Here is a 17,267-nt window from a genome sequence, read left to right as displayed (position 1 = left end):
TATGTGTTCAAGTTTACCATACCCACTCTTGTGTGAACCACAGAACCAGATAATACAATGCAAGTCCAGCAGCCAGGAAGCTAATTTAAGCAGTGGCTAGCTAAGAACTTTCATGGTCTGGAAAAGCATGTTTATTCTCTAACTGGAAAACTTCGTAGAATCAAGGAATTTGATATTCCTCAATAGAAATAAACCTGCCCCATGCGAAACTCCTATGAAACTCCAAATATACCAATAGCAAAAGCTATATAGCACCTCAGATTTGGAAGCAAAGTATCAACTATAATTACAATGAGAAAAGAAACTAGGGTAAAGAAAACCTCTGTTTTAGCTGAGGTACTATCATGCTAACAAGATATGGTAATAATGCCTGCTAAGAATTTGCTGGATTTTTTTTTTTGCCATTATTAAAAAGAAAGAAAAACCTACTTACGTATTTGTACATAATGCCTTACTCATTACAGTTTTCTTGTAAGATTGTCACTAAGAGAATGACAAGACACTCGCTAAAGGTGCTCTCTTGGTGAGTGGAAATTCTTTGTCGTCCGAACTTTCCCCAGGATACAGAAAAGCAGTATCGGGTTTGAAGTTCTGCTCTGCATTTCTGAGCCAAGGTAGTGTCTTCAGAGCAACAAATACTTAGAGGAAACAAATGGGATGGTTTTCCAAGGAAACGCTCACCACCTAACTAAATCCCTTAAGAAGAAATGGAACGCCAGGAGAATGAGAGGTCACTGATGGAGTCTGTCACCTCTGCCCAGACAGGCATTCAGCTTACATAAGGGAGTGGCCTTAATGGCTGAATTTCACTCACAGAAAAGAATTTTCATTAGATGGCAGGAATTAAAAAAATCTTAGCGAAGAATGAGCTTATTTTCTCTCAGAATTCAGGAAGATCACTTTAAAACTTCTGGGACATTGTTGCAGCTAGGATTCCTTCTGTTCAGGGACACACAGGTCCTAAAGGGAAAAGACCTTAGTTTCTTTGGTGTGGGGGGAGAAAGGAACACAGGAATGTCTGACGAGCTATGCCAGAGCAGCGCAGATGAAGTCATTCAAAACTACTGCTCCAAAAAGAGCTCACTCCTCCCAAACCACTGAAATCCTTGTCCTAAAAAGCCAAGATGGCCAAATGATAAGGACATCAAATATTTCAAACTGCCTCAGCACGAAAAATGCCAGCATCAAAACAAAGTCCTATGAGACATCTTGCAGGTGTTCGTCACTTGCGTGTGACTCAACCTCTAAAACTCAACGTGCGCAGGCCCAGCTTCCGTCCTGTATCTGATCGCAGGCACCCGAAGCGAACCACTTCCTCAAAGCGCTATTCCACCAACTCGGGAGTGGGAAGAAAGGCCTTTGAGTCCTCTGTCTTACTGTCAAAAGCACAGACCCATTTTATAATATGTCGTTCATACCTGGCAAACAGAAAAGCAGGTCTCCCTACTGAAAGGGGGAAAAACCACCACCCCAAGCCAAGAGTTGAATGTTTTTTGCTCCAGGCACGCTCTAAACTATAGTCGGCTAGAGTGTAGTGGGAGAGGGGCTCGATGGCCCGGGGTATGTCCGTGTCCACACTCGCTAGCGGTGTCCAGTGTACGCTTTGAACCAGGAGGTGACTGAGGCCGCAGCCGAGGAGATCATGCCGCCCGCACTGCTGCTGGCGATGGCCGGGGATGCCTGGGCGCTCTGACTCTGGGAGACTTCTGCAGGCTGGGAGGGGATGTCACAGAAACGGGGGCTCGGCAGGTTCTCCCAGTCTGTGCCCAGGTCGGTCTCCTCGTCACTTACGTGCTCGTCTCCACTCTCATCTGATTCTCCAGCTACTCCAGGGTCCACGAATTCCATGGACTCCTCGAGGTCAGCTCGCACTTCGAAAGGCCCCGACCTGTGTGCAGAGGGTGACAACCGAGGCGGGGACAGTTAGACCTTTCTACTCCTCAGGCCCAGGGTGGCCTCTCCTGGGTGGAGACCCAGGGGCCACCACCGCACAAGGTGGTACAAGACTGAAGGGCTTTCTTTACCTACATAGTAACCGTCATCCAAGTAATGGCGTCAATCACCACACCACAACTCCCTTCAATCGCTCCTCTCCCGTTATGAAGACCCTGGGTCAGAGAAAAGGCTGCCCATGCTGACCCCAGAACGACAGCAGTATCACTCTCAGGACTTGTGCCTGACCCAGGTATTTTCAACTGCCTCATAAGGAAGTATTTTCAACTGCTGAGCTAAGACAGACTGAAGAAGAAATGATGAGTGATTTGTGGTGCTGGTGAAGACTATTAAACATATCCTGGACTGCCAGAAGAATGAACAAATCTGCCTTATGGATAGATGTCAGCTGCCTGGTAAGATGGAAATCCACGAGAGAAGACTGGGAGCCATCGCCGAGATGGGCCACACCATGCTACAACCAGGGGCTCCCATGGATCTTAGGAAGGTGCAGGACTGAGCAGTGTTTATACATGGTGGCTACGGGCTGGAAGTGACTTACCAGCATCTAACAATATCTACATGGAGTAAATGTATAGCATCCCAATTAGAGATAATTAGAAGAATAGCTACTTGATGTATGCTCTGGCATGTTAAGTATTAACAACAACAACAACAACCACCAAGTCATTGGGTGGGAAGTGACTCACAGCTGACTCTCCAGTGGGTTTTCAGAAGCTGTTAAATATCATGGAAAGGGACTGCCCATCTTTCTACTTTGGAGCAGCTAGGTGATTTGAGCTGCCAGTCTTTTGGTTGGCAGCACAATTCCTTACCTGCTAGGCAACCAGAGTTCCCTATTAATCAGTATTGTTATGTGCCATTGATCGAGTCTACTATGGCCTATTTGTACAATGGCTCTGACCTCTGCCCTATCCTGAGCTATCTCTAACACATGTGCCCTCAGTGTCTCAGTCTCTGTGCCAATCCATCTCATCCAGAGTCTTCCTCTCCTGTGCTGACCTCCTACCCTTCCAAGCATGATGCACTTCTGTAAGGACTAGTCCCTCCTGGCAACATGCCCAAAGAATGTGAGATGGAGTTTCAAAATCCTTGCCTCCAAATAGCAACCTGGTTTCACCCTCTCCAGGATAGTCCTGTTTGTTCCCCTGGGAGTCGATGGTATGTTCAATACTCTTCTCCAGCATATAACTCAAAGGCATCAATTCTTTGTCATATTTAGTTACTGTCCAGATCTCAGACTAATTTGTATAGCAAGTAATAAGTGGCTCACGAACAAACAGAGATATTTCAGGCCTTATGGAGTTTCTGTGTGTACAGACCAGTTGAGATGATCTGGAGAGGCTGGAGGTTTTAACCGAACTAGGGGTGGCGAGAAGAAAAGTCCAGTGCACAGTCCTCAGAGATACCGGGACTGCCAAGAGTTCAAAATAATTCTCCAGCCACAGTAGGGGGGATGGGGGACCACCACCTTATAACTCTTAAAACCCAAAAGACATAAATGGTATGTGTGCCTGCATGGAGCATGCCTTGGAATGCCGCAGGCACTCACACACATTGTAAACTATCATCACAATTTTCAGAGACACACTTACTGCATGAAATAAAGAAATATTAAGAAGATACTCAGTTGGCAGAGTGCATAATTCTGTACTGTATTTCAAGGGAAAAGAATAGTTTTTTATTTCCCAAGGGCTCCCTAATAATATCTCCACTGCCAAATCCAATAACCTTTCTCAGGCCTCACCCTGTTATCGCCCCTCAAAGAGGCTCTGTGGAACTGCTGGCGACCCACACACAGGCAGAACTTCTGCCTTTTCCTTTTCCTCGCTGAAGTGCTCATCAGCCTGTGCCCAGGAGGGGTTGACTGCTTGACCTTCAGTGGCAGCTACTCCCACCCACAGCCCCCCTGGATTTACATGGAGTGGCTACAGGGGAGCACTAAGTCTCAACAACAGCCTCTATCTTCCCGCTGCTGCTCCCAAGACAGGCACTCAGGTTCTGGTTCTGTACATGGTTTCAGTGGTAATTATTCTTAGAAAAATTAGAGAGGTTAAAAACAACAACAAAACGTAAACTATTGTTCTAATTTATGTTCTAACAGCCTCTAGAGTTCTAAGAGCCCAGTGAAGGCCTCCAGTGTCCCTTGGCAGAGCCCAAGTGCTGACTCACTATCTCCAGGTCAAGAGACCTCACTCTTCCAGGACAGCCCTGCTCTGAGGGCTTCACAGGTAATAATAACTAAACCAACTAAACCGAACACGCACCACAGGCTTTCTCTCAACTTAGCCTAAAGGGAGCTGTTTCTGTTTCAAAGTACCTTGGAACAGGCAGGCCTCAGTTTACTAGGCTTCTACTAGACTAGAAATTATTACTTTGCAAATGGGATTGGAGTTCTCCCATAATCCTGCTTCCCTTTCACTCCTGCCCTCTAAAACATTCTCCTTCAAAGGACCAAGGACCACCTGGAGTAGCATGTTACACTTTTCAGTAACTCTCGTTTCCTTAAACTTCTTCTCTTCCCTCCCATTGCTCCCCACCCCCCCCTTCACTTGACAAATCTACTCTGAAACCATCTTTTCAGATGCTTCTCTTCCTGGCTCCACTCCCAGATGTCCTCTTGCCTGGCGGAGCTCTCCACTGAGGACCACCAGTCCTGCAGACATCTTTTTTTCTCCAAGATACCAGAATTAGCTAGCATCTCAGACTCTTTCTCTCAGCTCCACATCCATGCTACAGCACACACACAAGCCCTCTTTCTCTGCTCACCGCCTGATGCAGGCTCCTTAGGCACTGCCATCACTTCCCCAGGCCCTGCCCAGCTGGCAGCACGCATCTGTACCATCTTATCTTGCTGGAGCAGCTGTCTCACCGTCCTCGTGACACTTGCTTACTAAAAGTGCTCACAAGCAATTTTTTAATCCAGTAGCTGAAGCGTTCCTCCCTTACTAAATATAAATAGAAAGCTCTTGGATTCTGTTCAACTTTCCTTTCCAAGGGGTCTCGCATCTACCGCCAGGGTAAGCCCCCGAGTCCTCCAGCCTCTCTCTGCATCCAGACCAACTTCCACACAATTCCCTCCCTCTTTCCTGTAGCTTTGGAGGCTTGGTCCTGGTGTTTTGGTTCTCGTCTGGTGCCACCATATCTACTCTTAGGGTCCTTGCAGCACTGTCCCCGGTCACAGGAGACAGACAAGAGTGATGGATGGACGAAAGGACACTTCCTCCAATCTGAAAATTCTCAGTCAGGGTGGGGTGGGGCCACACTGAACTCCAGCTCTCTGCCTGGAATTTCCAGGGCCACAGTCCACTTGGCATGGGACAGGTGCTCAGTCAACGATTCAAAATAAAACATGAATAACTGGGCAAGTCCCTGAGAACCAAGTTAGACAAATTTGGTTTCAATGAGTAACCTACATTTCTGGAAAGCAGCAGGAGTGGGTGAAGATATCCCCTTAGAAGCCCCTGGCCATTTTGCCACCAAGGTCTCTCACCTTAAGGTGACAGGTACATTACCTGCCTAGGACACAAAGAGCTATGGCCACATCTGATAGAACTCAAGAAAGACTCCAATCTCTTCTACTTAACATCTCTGTAGAATAAACACTGCAAAAATCTCTCCTCTAATTTTAAGCTGAATAATGGAACCTTTTTAAGCAAACCCAGAAGCCAAAATACTAATTTTCTCTTGGGGGGGGGGGGGGCAGGGAGAATGAGACGTGTGCATGTATGGTGATTGCGGCAGGGAGAGAAAATGAGATTGTTTAAGTGAGCAAGACTATTTACAGTTAACAAAAGATAGAATGCATGTCTCTCTCACACTGCTGTCAAGTCAGAGCTGACTCACAGCTGATGCTCCAGCAGATTCGTCAGAGGCTCTAAGTAACAAGGGAGGTGGATTTGACCTGGCAGAGCAGCTTATCCTTTAGACTAACAATGCAACTCCCTGCAGGACTACGTCATCAGAGACCCTCACTCTCAACTTTTCTTTAGCTTGACTTCATGTCAAAGAAAACTCATTCTTCTGATCCTACAGTTCATCTGCTCAGAAGGGAAACAGAAAGCCCAAGCAGAGTTCCATTAAGAATCTTCTCTGATCCTCAATTCTGGTTAAGGTGTGCAAGAAAGGTCACACTTGAAACTCTCCCTCTCTGAGCTCCTCCCTCAGGCACCTATAGATTGAATGCCCCAAGCCCTTAGAATATAAATTCATTTTTGAGGAACATACATGAGGATGGGAAAGCTCTGCCCTGTTCTCCCGGTTCTAGGTTATCTTCTTTCAAGGCCGATTCTAATTCCCAGGAGCTGTTCACTCCTCCCAGACTCAGAGGTTTTGACGCTGAGCTAGTGTTTGCCCTGCAGCCTGGGTCAGACTTTGGCACTATGGAGGCATGTGCACTGTCACTGTTGTTAGGTGCTGTTGAGTCAAGTATGACTCCTAGCAACCTATGAACAACAGATCTGAATCCTGTGCTATCCTTGCCATCTCTGACACACTTTGAGCCCACTGCGGCAGTCACTGTGTCAATTCGTCTTGTTGGGGTCTTCCCCTCTTTCACTGACCCTCCACCTTTCCAAGCACGGGATCCCATTCCAAGGAACAGCCTCTCTTCTGAGGCTGGACATTTTATCACGTAAATCTGGTTACTTGCATTTCATTTGTCTCAACTGCTTACTTTCCTATTAGACTGCTTGTCTTCCTTGATTTCAAAGATCTGAGCAGTCTAGATTTGATTTCCTGTTATATAGGGTGTGAACCCTGTCTGTTGTTTGTCTTCTATCTTTATGATATCTTTTACCACAGAGAGGGTTAGAGTTTTTACCCAGTAAAATGTGTAACTCCATCCCTTTATGGTTTTGTGTGACTAGCTTAAAAATTCCCTCCACACCCTGTGATTATAAAACATTGTCTTTTCTCCTAGTTATTTTACAGTTTTAAAAAATAAAAGTCTTTTATACCATCTGGAATTTATTCTTCTGTATGGAATGTAGTCTATATCCAACTTTTCCCCCATATGAATATCCAATTGGCCCAGCACCACGGAACTGCTATTATGCTTGGATTCAAAATGCCACACCTATCAGATATTACATTCCCACATATAAAAGGTTTGTGTTTGGACTTTCTATTCTGTTCTTCTGTTTCAGTTGTGCATATGCTAGTAACACCATAATTTTGCTTCAAGAGGTCCCCTTTCTCCCCTGACTGCTTTTTCTCAGAATGTCCTTGCACACTGTACTTATAGTTGCACTTCAGAAAACCCCACCCACCCTCTTATAATAGTTGACACACAGCAGGCATTCAAGAAATACATTTAAAAAAAAAACCAACTTAAAAAAACCCAGAAAAACAAACAAAAAAAAAACCAAAAAAACAACTTGTAACGTTCTTCATTTAGATTTGCATCTATCTTCCCATAGATTTCTAGGTTTTTTAAGCTATAGTAAAAGAGAACTTTTCTCCATTGTTGTTTTCCAACTGGCTGTGTTTGGCCTGTAAGAAAGCTTTCTGTACATTTACTGAGTCGTATGAACATCACTCCCATCAGTCTCTCCGTTCTCCTGGATATCAAGTTCACTAACTATATCACAACCTATAAACGTTAACTTTGCTTCTTACAAAAACCCCTAAAACCCCTCAGTGCTCTAATGTCTTTCAGCACATGGTGACCTTCTGTTAGGTTCTGAGGCTATGAATCTTAAAGGAGGCAGTCCTATCTTTCTCCCACAGAATGGCTAGTGGGTTTGCAATGCTGACCTCTCAGACCTTCGGACATGGCTGTGTCTTATTTCTGCATATAAATGGAGCTCTGGTGTATTTCTAACCCAAAGTCTGCACGTCTCTGGTGGTTTAAATCACCAGCAACCCTGAGGCAGAAAGACAGGCAATCTTTTCCCATGACTGGAGACCTGCTGCAGGGTCAGCTCTGAGTCTGTTCTGACTCGAAGGCAACAAGTGAGTTTATAACTGTGAGAATAAATATCTGTTTGTTAAAGCCATCTATTATTAACAATACTGGACAACCAAGACAAGGCTTCCTTTAGGGGAGGGAGGAAAAAGAGAAGACTGCCACTTAAGTTAATCCCAACATGGAGGAAGCTGGGCACACTGGTCCACACTTGGCGAGGCTGGGACTCCAGAGGGCCCTCCCCTGGCAGAGAGTTCCAGAGTCAAAGCAAATGATCGATAGTTAGGGAATCTCAAAAGTACATACTCGTTTTTAATATTTGGTTCTCTTATCAAATGTGCCAACATGTCAACCAAGTCTGGTCTCCGCAGAAATGAGATGTCTAAGAAAAAGGGGAGAGAAGAATAAGCACCTTGAAGAGGTGTGGTGCTTGGATGGTCCTGAAAATGAGCCTTACTGAGTTCATGCTTTTATGGAGTGTGAGAAACAAAAGATCCCACTGACCTGTCTTGGCTGTCCAGCTGTTATTGCTTCTTGTTTTTAAGCCAATGATTTCAAACTGACTTATTCTACAGACCTTTTTTATCCCCAAGAAATGATGGCCAGATTGACTCACTGATAGGAAGAAAACTGTGATGAAGACATGTGAGGATAGGGAGGGAATGGGCAAACAGGCAAAAAAGAAAGGTACACAGGAACAGAGGGAGGGCACACACTAGGCAAAGAGTTTTTTCTCTTTGTTTTGTTTTCCTCTGATAAATGGTTATGTATTTCCTCTGATAAATGGTTATGTAAGAAGAGGAGCACAAAAGTTCAAATGTGATTAGCTAGTTTGTTTTCTTTCTCCCCTCCTGGAGGAGACTACATTATTTTTGCCATTTTTGGAGTGTTCAGGGTTGGTTCACAGGTCCAACAAGTTCAACTCTAGTTAAAAGTCATCATATAAACAACACAGAATAAAAGCAACAGATTTCCTTCTTACCTGCCGAGGTGTTCAGAGCTTGGACTGACCAAGTACATTAGATTCCTGAGGGTATGGAGTGGTTGTAATTGATCTAAATTTACATGCTGGAAAAAACAAAAACCCAAAGAACTGATTAACATTTTCAACAACTAACAAACTGAAACTTATAGTGCACAGCACATTTTCCATACCTGAGAAAAGCAAAGGTAGAGGATATTTGCATTCAATTTCTTCACTGCTCGAGTAAATTTCTGTCTGCTGAGGTTTTCTCCACAAAATTCACTGTAAAACAAACACAATTTTGTAAAGTTGTACTTGCTGGCGGAAATCCTACAGCCCTCATGAAGAGCAATTGCATTATACAAATTACAACTACACGCACTTTCTGAGCTGGTGGACTTCTGAGAATTTATTCTACATAAGTATTTGCACCCTCATGAAATGAGGGGAGCTCTGGTGGCCTCATCTGTAGGAAGATGCACTGCTCAACTCAAAGACTAAGCCTCTCCTCTGGTGTTCAAATCCACAGGAGGTTCCTTGGGGATACAGGTGAAGAATCTCCTTCTGTGTGATTTATAACCCTGGAAACCCAATGGAGTGTCAGCTATGAGTCAATACTAAGTAGAAGTCACCGAGAATGAAATGGTGAATTTGTAAAGTGATTCTCTGACGCATCACTAGCAAACTGGCTAGAGCTTGGCAGACTTCTCTAAAGGAAAATTCTGCACTTCTCCAGTTACAGAATGATAGTCACAGGCTTACGATAGCTCTTCAGGATCTTACAGGGTTTGCCTTCCTAACTGCTAGGTGTCCTACCAGCAGCTCACTCTTCCCAAGACCTTTGCTCTTGCTGTTTCCTTTGCCTGGGATCTGCCTAGGCTAGTTTGCCTAGCCTCTCTGCAGATTCACACTGACCACAATCCTGCCCACCCTTACCCAGCAAGCCCTCCCTGTCTCAAGGCTCCCTTTCTCTCATCCTTCTATGATTTTCTCCACAGTGCTTATCACCATCCCATATATGGTGTGATTTGTTTCTTATCTGTGCTCTCCTTTAAATGTACAGTCTCCAAGAGGGCAGGGGCCATGTTTGCTCATCACTGTACCCTTACTAGTGGTGTGCAGCAAATTTTGCTCAGTATGCATCTGCTTAACTGAAAACGTTAAAAACAATGTATGAAATTACCTCAGTTGTAAAAAGAGAATGGGTGGTAATAATATGTTTTATATTTGCATGAAATCCAAGGCTAACTAGAGTGGAAACAGGCAGGTCTTTTGAGGATGTAGTAGACCATTAAATTTTTCATTATCAAGCCACATGAGTTTTTGTGTTTTTAAAAAACAAATACATTTTAAAATAAAACTGAACCTGTTAGAACTGGTGTTGTTCCTACACAGGAGGATCTTGCAGCATACAGTATGAATACTCTGGTTTCTCTTCCGTTGCTTTTAGGGGGTTTTTTGGTTTGGGTTTTTTTCCCTAGTGGGAGAATACTGCGGTCTATACATGCAATACAGATTTTGCTTATGATAATAACTTCAATATTTTATATCCCAATGTTTTCCATCCTAATAAAATATAAATTTTTATTGCAGGTTTAGTAAGAATAAATAAGAACAAGAGAAAATTAAGAGAGCAAAGCAAAAGATGGTTCGGTGTCTGGGGCTTCCCTCCGCCCTTGCAAACTCGGGCCGCGGATGCCACACACGCCTCCCCAACCCCCCACCCCCACCCCCACCCCCGTCCCTCCTGGTCGACCCGTTCAAAAGGGGAAAGGAGAGATCACTACATTCAATACTTGCCTGTTGCACAGTTTTTTTGGAAGATTGACATCGAGGATATGGGACAAAATGTTGACCAGCTGAGTGGCGTAGCACAGTGCAGCACTGATGGTATATGCAGGGTTATTATGCTCCATGTCTGAAGTATAAAAACACAATTATAAACCAACTTTAATTCCAGCCTAAACTATCTCCAATCTCCAAATATTAAGGAATTTGGGCTTTGTCATGTATAATGGTGTCATTTACACTGTGGTTGTTGTGTACTGCCAAGTTGGAACTGACTCATAGATGACACTCCAGCAGGTTTTCAGAAGCTGTCAATCAGACGGGAAGAGACTGCCCATCCTTCTCCCATGGAGCAGCTGGTGGCCTCAAACTGTGTGCCTTGGGGTTGTAGTGCAGCTTCTCACCACTAGGCCACAAGAGCTCCCTATATCATTTACATTACTGATGACTAGCTAAGTTTTACTCTTTACTCATCATACTTCTTCAGCCAGAAAATAAACTGTTTAGATTTTCAGATGTAGCATATGCAAATGAGCCTGTACAGTCCCAGCATATATGAGATTAAAGTCTAAACCGCTGATTTGTTTAGATCTAAGGATGTAGCTTTTATGTGTTCCAGAACAATTAATACTTAGGAGAACAGTCTTACAATTAAGAGTCCTTGAGATCTAGTCTAAAATCTAATCTGTTCCAAGATTCTCAGACTTGGAGATACTAAAGAAGCATTTATATTCACTACATAGTTATCATAAAAAAATCATGATATGCCTAGTACTGTGATCACTACTTTAAAGAAGTTATTTTACATAATCCTAATAAAAGCCCTTTCTTGGAGAAGTCAAATTACGCACTCAAATACAGCTGATAACCTTCAGAAACAGTGAAGTATAACCATATTCTGGCTCCTTGAAACGTGTGTGCTTAAATGATTACCTTGCAGAAGCCTTCTTCGAGCACCCTATTTAAGGCTGTACACACCCACCACCAATCGGCCCCAGCACTGCACATCCACTGGTAGATAGCAAAAGCAGTACTTACTGGTATACTGTGATCAGAACAGGCACAAATTAGAAGATACTAAATTGATACCTGCCCAATGAATCTATCAGCAAACTTAATAACTTCTAAATTCTAACAACTGAATTCTCAAAAAAAAGTTTGTTTTTTTAAATTCCACACTTATAGAAAGATACCAGAGCTCTGAAATGCCACTGTACAAAACCTTCCACGGGCTTCCTATTACCCATCCAATGAAATCCAACCCCTTCTGTTATAGCCAGGATTGATCAAGGCCCTGCTCATCTCTCCGGCCTCCTTTCATTCCCTCTTTCCCCTCCTGTACACTACACTCAAGCCCCGTTGAAGTTCCTCAGACACTCTCTAAATACTAATTCTTTGCATAATCCATTCCTTTGATAGGAAATCTCACTCTGGCCAGTTTCATCTTTCAGATTTCAACTTAAATATCACGTTCCAGGAGAGGCCTGCCCGGACTATGCTACGAATACAGTAGCCCCTCCTCTGGACCCTTGACTGCTTCCACCTCTACCACAGCACTGCTGGTTTTCCCCAGGGCACTTGTCCAGGTATGGTTCCTCTAGGGACCTGCTTCCTGCCCTCCTCTCCACTCCTTCTGCAGAGAAGAGCTAAGGGTCACCTCTGTGACAGTCACTTCTGCCACGCCAGGACAGCCCTGCCTGACACACTGCAAGACACAAGCTCATGCTAAGGATCTGTGAGTGACAACACAACTGACCCTTCTCTACCACAAAACATGGCAAGAAGTTTAAATTTTTCTATTGAGCTATTTCAATGTCAATTCAGAAATGCTAAAATAAACTCTTTAATAAAAATGGGATTCTAGGGAACTCTGGTAGTCTAGTGACAAGAAGCTGTGCTACAATCCCAAAGTGATACAATTCAAGGCCATGAGCCACTTGGTGGGAGAAGAATGGGCAGTTTTCTTCTGTACAATTAACTGCTTCTGAAAACCCACCAGAGGATCAGCTATGGGTCAGCTCCAACTCTACGGTACCCAACAACAACCGATTAAATACACTTCTTTAAATAGTGAGGGTTTTTTAAGCAATAATGACCCCTAAAAGATAATAATATATTACTATCAGGCTTGGTTTTAGTCCAACATCTAATGGATGGATAAATAAAATGTGACAGAGTCCCACAAAAGAATATTACTCACAAGAAGGAATAAAGTTCTGTTACATGATATTGCTGAATATGGATAAACCCTGAAATATTTTAATATTATAAGTGAAAGAAGTTAGCCACAAAGACCACATAATATATGATTCAATGTCCAGGATAGGTAAATCCACACAGACACAAAGAAGGCTGGGAAGAGGATCTCTTTGGGGTGGTGAAAAGGTTCAGAAACGAAAGAGAGGAGATGGATGCATAACACTGCGGATTGTAAATGCCACTGATGGTTAATTTTAGGCTATGTAAATATTAGAGAGAGAAAAAATATACACTGTGCTTCTCACCAGGCCCCTGTGTTGTTTTCTTCTCTTCCACCCAGTTGTAATAGGCAGAGTAGTCGCCATTGTTCGGGAGGCTAATCCAAGGCCCAGTGATGCTAATACTGGTGTCTCCATTGTGATCATCACAGACCCATCTCCCAGAGAGGTAAGTTGTCCTTCGGGCTTCGGCAAGCTTGCTCACAGTGCTGGAGGTCATGGCACTATCACTCTCTGAAGACATATCTGCAGGATCTCTACAAGGTAGAAGACACGTGGGGATTTTTAGAACTTAGATCTTCAAGGACATGTAATATACTTGACAGACGTGCAAAAGGGCAGGAATGTAACTAGCACAAAAATCATTGCTATCAGATATAAAGAAGACCACACAAGAATAAGAAAGATAGGCTATGGTCCGTAACTACTGGATTCTCAAAACATTTGATCTCATAACTAGTTTAAAACAGAAAAACTAAGTCGACTGTTATTAAATCAAGTATGACTCTGTGACTCTACAGGATAAAGCAGAACTTCCCCCGTAAGGTTCCTAAGTTTGTAAATTTTTAAGGAGGCTGAAGGCCACATCTTTCTTCTTAGAGCAGCTGGTGAGTTTGGACCACTGTATTTCTGGTTAGCAATTACAGTACTTTAACCAATTCGTCACCATTACTCCTCCAAAATCCCTCAGGATACTTAACATCTGGATACCAAAGAGCTTTTGTTTATTTATGATACATATTACATGTCAGGCCTTATGTTCTATGGTTTCATCATCATCCAGGAATGGTAGCATGCTCTTTTTCATATAATGGTTTGTGTCCAGAGTTTGACGATGTTTATACCCAGCAGTTACCTGGGTGACTAGTACAAATCTGGATAACATGCTTCATGTAAATTATAAAAGTAAGCTATTTTAAATAATTTTATTAATAAGATTATTTTTTATTTCAAAAATGGAAAACCCCTCTACAAATTAAGCCTGAGAAAATTTAAAATTACCTCATCTGAAAAACTATTACATGTTAACATAGCACATTTATTAGGAAAAGTTTATTTTTTTCCAAACTGAAAAATTAGTGATAACTCTATTTTTGCAAAAAAATCTTTCCTCAAGTCTGTCAAGGTTTTCACTGTGCTAACCGTACCATTGAGGGACACCTTGATGATAAAGGGCAGTTAGGAACAAGGTATCTCAGAGTTGCTGTACACAGGGTCACTACAGATTGCAGGTGACTCGACGGCATAACAACAACAACACATGAGAGACACTCAGGACTACCTATTTTCTTACATATGACCTTATACTTACTCTGTGAGATAAGCATTTATTAGGTATATTTAACACAAAAGAAAAAATATGATGTAGAGTTTCAACAACCTATTTTACGTCACACAACTAACCAATACCCACTTATGATTACAATCTCACTACCATTAAATATTGAATCCTTCCACAAACAACATGCATGGTACATGGTTTTCACACACCACGTAATTCCTTTGCATATTGGTCTCCTATCATGCACTAAGAACATTATATGAATGTGCATGGCATTTATTTAGACTTGTTGTGTGCCACCAACTCGAAACAGACTCACAGCCGTGCCTCCAGTGGGCTTTCAGAGACGGTAAATTGCATGGGAGGAGACTGCTCATTCTTCTGTGGAGCAGCTGGTGCCTTTGGGACGCAAGTGTAGGTTCTTACCACTAGGCCACCACTGCTCCCTTATGTGGACTCACTGTATGTGAAATGAAAAAAAAAACCAAACACCAACAACCCCAAAACACAAACTATGGTGGTTTATAACCCAGTTACAACAACAGCTTTTTCCTGAAAGCTCAGTAAGCGTAAAGCAGCCTGAGCCTCACCCCTGAGCCATCTCTGTCCTTCAACATAGGTGCACCCCCAACTTTGTACAATGTGTACTGTTTGCTAAACCAGGTAAGATTCTTTACCAGGAAAACAATGAATGAGGTTCCATAAATGAGGTGCTGGTTTGCGTGGAAGATCCACTTGGATTGATCTATTTGGAATGAAAAGGTTTGTCACTATTACCTCACACTTGTCTTTACTTCTTCAATAGGGAAAATGACAGATGTGAGCTCTAATATGTGAGACTGCCGAAGCTGTGCCAGACGCTCATAATGACTTCGCAAGTCAATGGTTTTCTTCTCTACCAGATCACCCAACTTGTGATTGTGCCTCTGAATCTTTTCTTTCTTTTCCTGATGCCGCTGTGCTCGACTGTAAAGCTTCTGGTTCTTTTCCTTGGTTTTGAGGAGGCCTTCTGAATCTAAAATAAATAAATCACGCTTAATGATTATTTCTACAAGCAATTCTTAAGAGTGCTATAGAACCCTACAGGCCTTATCTACAGTCTAAATACAAAGTGAAATCTCAAAAAACCCGGGTCATTAAAACAAACAATAACAAAAATCTAACTCACTAGTTTTAAACAGAAATTTGAGAGTTTAGTTCTAAAAAATATTCTACAAAAAGTAGAAGGGGACCACCTCTAAAACAACCCTGGATCTCGATTTTTAACCACTAGTAAGAGTCCCAAGTAAGTTTAGTATACAAGAACTTTCCTTTCTTAGAATAAGCTCCAAAGAAAGCCATGGAAGGCAGAGAAGACAGCTAATTCAAAACTATGCCTATTCTGCTGGAGAAGGAGAAACAATCTCCTCCTGTGCCAGCTGGATCCGACTTGATGGGACATACAAGGGAAAAAAACAAACTATCCCTATTTGCACATGATATGATCTCACACCTAGCAAGTCCTACAAGAAAGCTACTAGAACTAATAAAAGAATCAGAAAAGTGACAGGGAATGAGATCAGCATCCAATCATCATTCAGATTCCTCTACCTCAACAAAGAGAACTCTGAAAAAGAAAAACTACCATTTATGATAGCCAACAGCAATGAAAAATTTAGAATAAAATGAATACAAAGAAAATGCTAAAATATAAGTGCCAAAAAACCAAAGACCCAACCACAAACCTATTGTTGTCAAGTTGGTCAGACTCACAACAACTGTTCATCAGGTCTCTGAAGCTATAAATCTTTACAGGAGACTTTCCAGTCTCTTTCTCCCACAGAGAGGCCAGTGGTTTCAAACCATCACTGACCTTTAAGTCAACAAAAAGATGTATTATGCACTACTCACACTCATAGGTAGGAAGACTTAACATAGTGAAATGTCAATACTACTCAAGAAAATGTTAAGAGGCATAAATATAATGCAATCCTGATCTAGTTTTCATCCACAGCATTCAACAAAATGGAAAAACTGTTTATCGACTTTATATGGAAAGAAATCTCAGATAAGCAAGCACTGCTGAAGAACAACAAATTATTCGTCCTCATACTTCCTAATCTCAGAAGTGTAGCTACAGTAGTCAAAACAGTATGGTACAGAACAAAGATAAAAACACATAGGAATGGGACAGAACTGAGAACTCAGAAGTATAATAAATGCATCCTTGCAAGCATTTGTTGCTTATGGGCTTGTACAATTTTTCTTTTGTTACAAGGGTGAGATGGTACTTCAGTCTTGAAGGGTTGGGATGCAAGCAAGGGAGAGGGGAAGAAAAATTAATATAAAGATGGGTGAAGGGAAAGGCAATACATAGTAAAAGGTTGATTAAACATTGTAATTAATTACATGAATCAGTGGCAATTAAATGGTAGTGGTTATAAAACAATGTTTCTTAATAATGGTACAAAAAAAATTATAAACCTTCATTCAAATAAAAAAACAACAATTTATGTTGGCAAAACCAGATAGCAAACTGCAGAGAAATGAAACAAAATCTACATCTCACACCATACATAAAAACTAACTCAAGATAGATCAAAGACCTAAATGAAAAACCTAAACTATAAAGATCACAAAAGAAAAACAAAAATAACAATTAGCTTGTGGTCTTCGCAATTACTTTCTATGCATCAGCGAGTTGGACAATCACTAGGGATAACAGAAAGGGAATTTGAGGCCTCTGAGCTGTGGTGCTAGAGAAGAATGAATAGACCACGGACTGCAAGAAGAACAAATAGGTTCATCCAAGAGAGGGTGAAACCAGGCTGCTCCTTGGAGGCAAGGATTCTGAGGCTTCATCTGACATACTCTGGACACGTTGCAAGGAGGGACCAGTCCTTGGAGAGAGACATC

At 42.4% G+C, this 17,267-nt stretch overlaps 1 protein-coding gene across 1 annotated transcript in view; it reads right to left on the bottom strand.

The window, feature by feature from the left end:
* Positions 1-1,581: 1,581 nt before the first annotated feature.
* Positions 1,582-17,267, bottom strand: part of ATG14 (autophagy related 14) — a 41,095-nt gene continuing 25,409 nt past the window's right edge. Inside the window, exons 5-10 of the mRNA XM_006894336.1 lie at positions 15,150-15,387; positions 13,118-13,347; positions 10,626-10,743; positions 9,017-9,107; positions 8,844-8,929; positions 1,582-1,888 (exon numbers count right to left, since the gene is read on the bottom strand). Coding sequence (XP_006894398.1) covers positions 1,582-1,888; positions 8,844-8,929; positions 9,017-9,107; positions 10,626-10,743; positions 13,118-13,347; positions 15,150-15,387 — 1,070 coding nt within the window. The remainder of the gene's footprint in view (positions 1,889-8,843; positions 8,930-9,016; positions 9,108-10,625; positions 10,744-13,117; positions 13,348-15,149; positions 15,388-17,267) is intronic.

The sequence above is a fragment of the Elephantulus edwardii genome, unplaced genomic scaffold, assembly GCF_000299155.1.
Source record: "Elephantulus edwardii isolate Elephantulus edwardi_28Jun2011 unplaced genomic scaffold, EleEdw1.0 scaffold00140, whole genome shotgun sequence".
In the NCBI taxonomy this organism is placed as follows: domain Eukaryota; kingdom Metazoa; phylum Chordata; class Mammalia; order Macroscelidea; family Macroscelididae; genus Elephantulus; species Elephantulus edwardii.
Note: the sequence above shows the minus strand (reverse complement) of the source record. Positions and strands in the feature narration are given on the sequence as shown.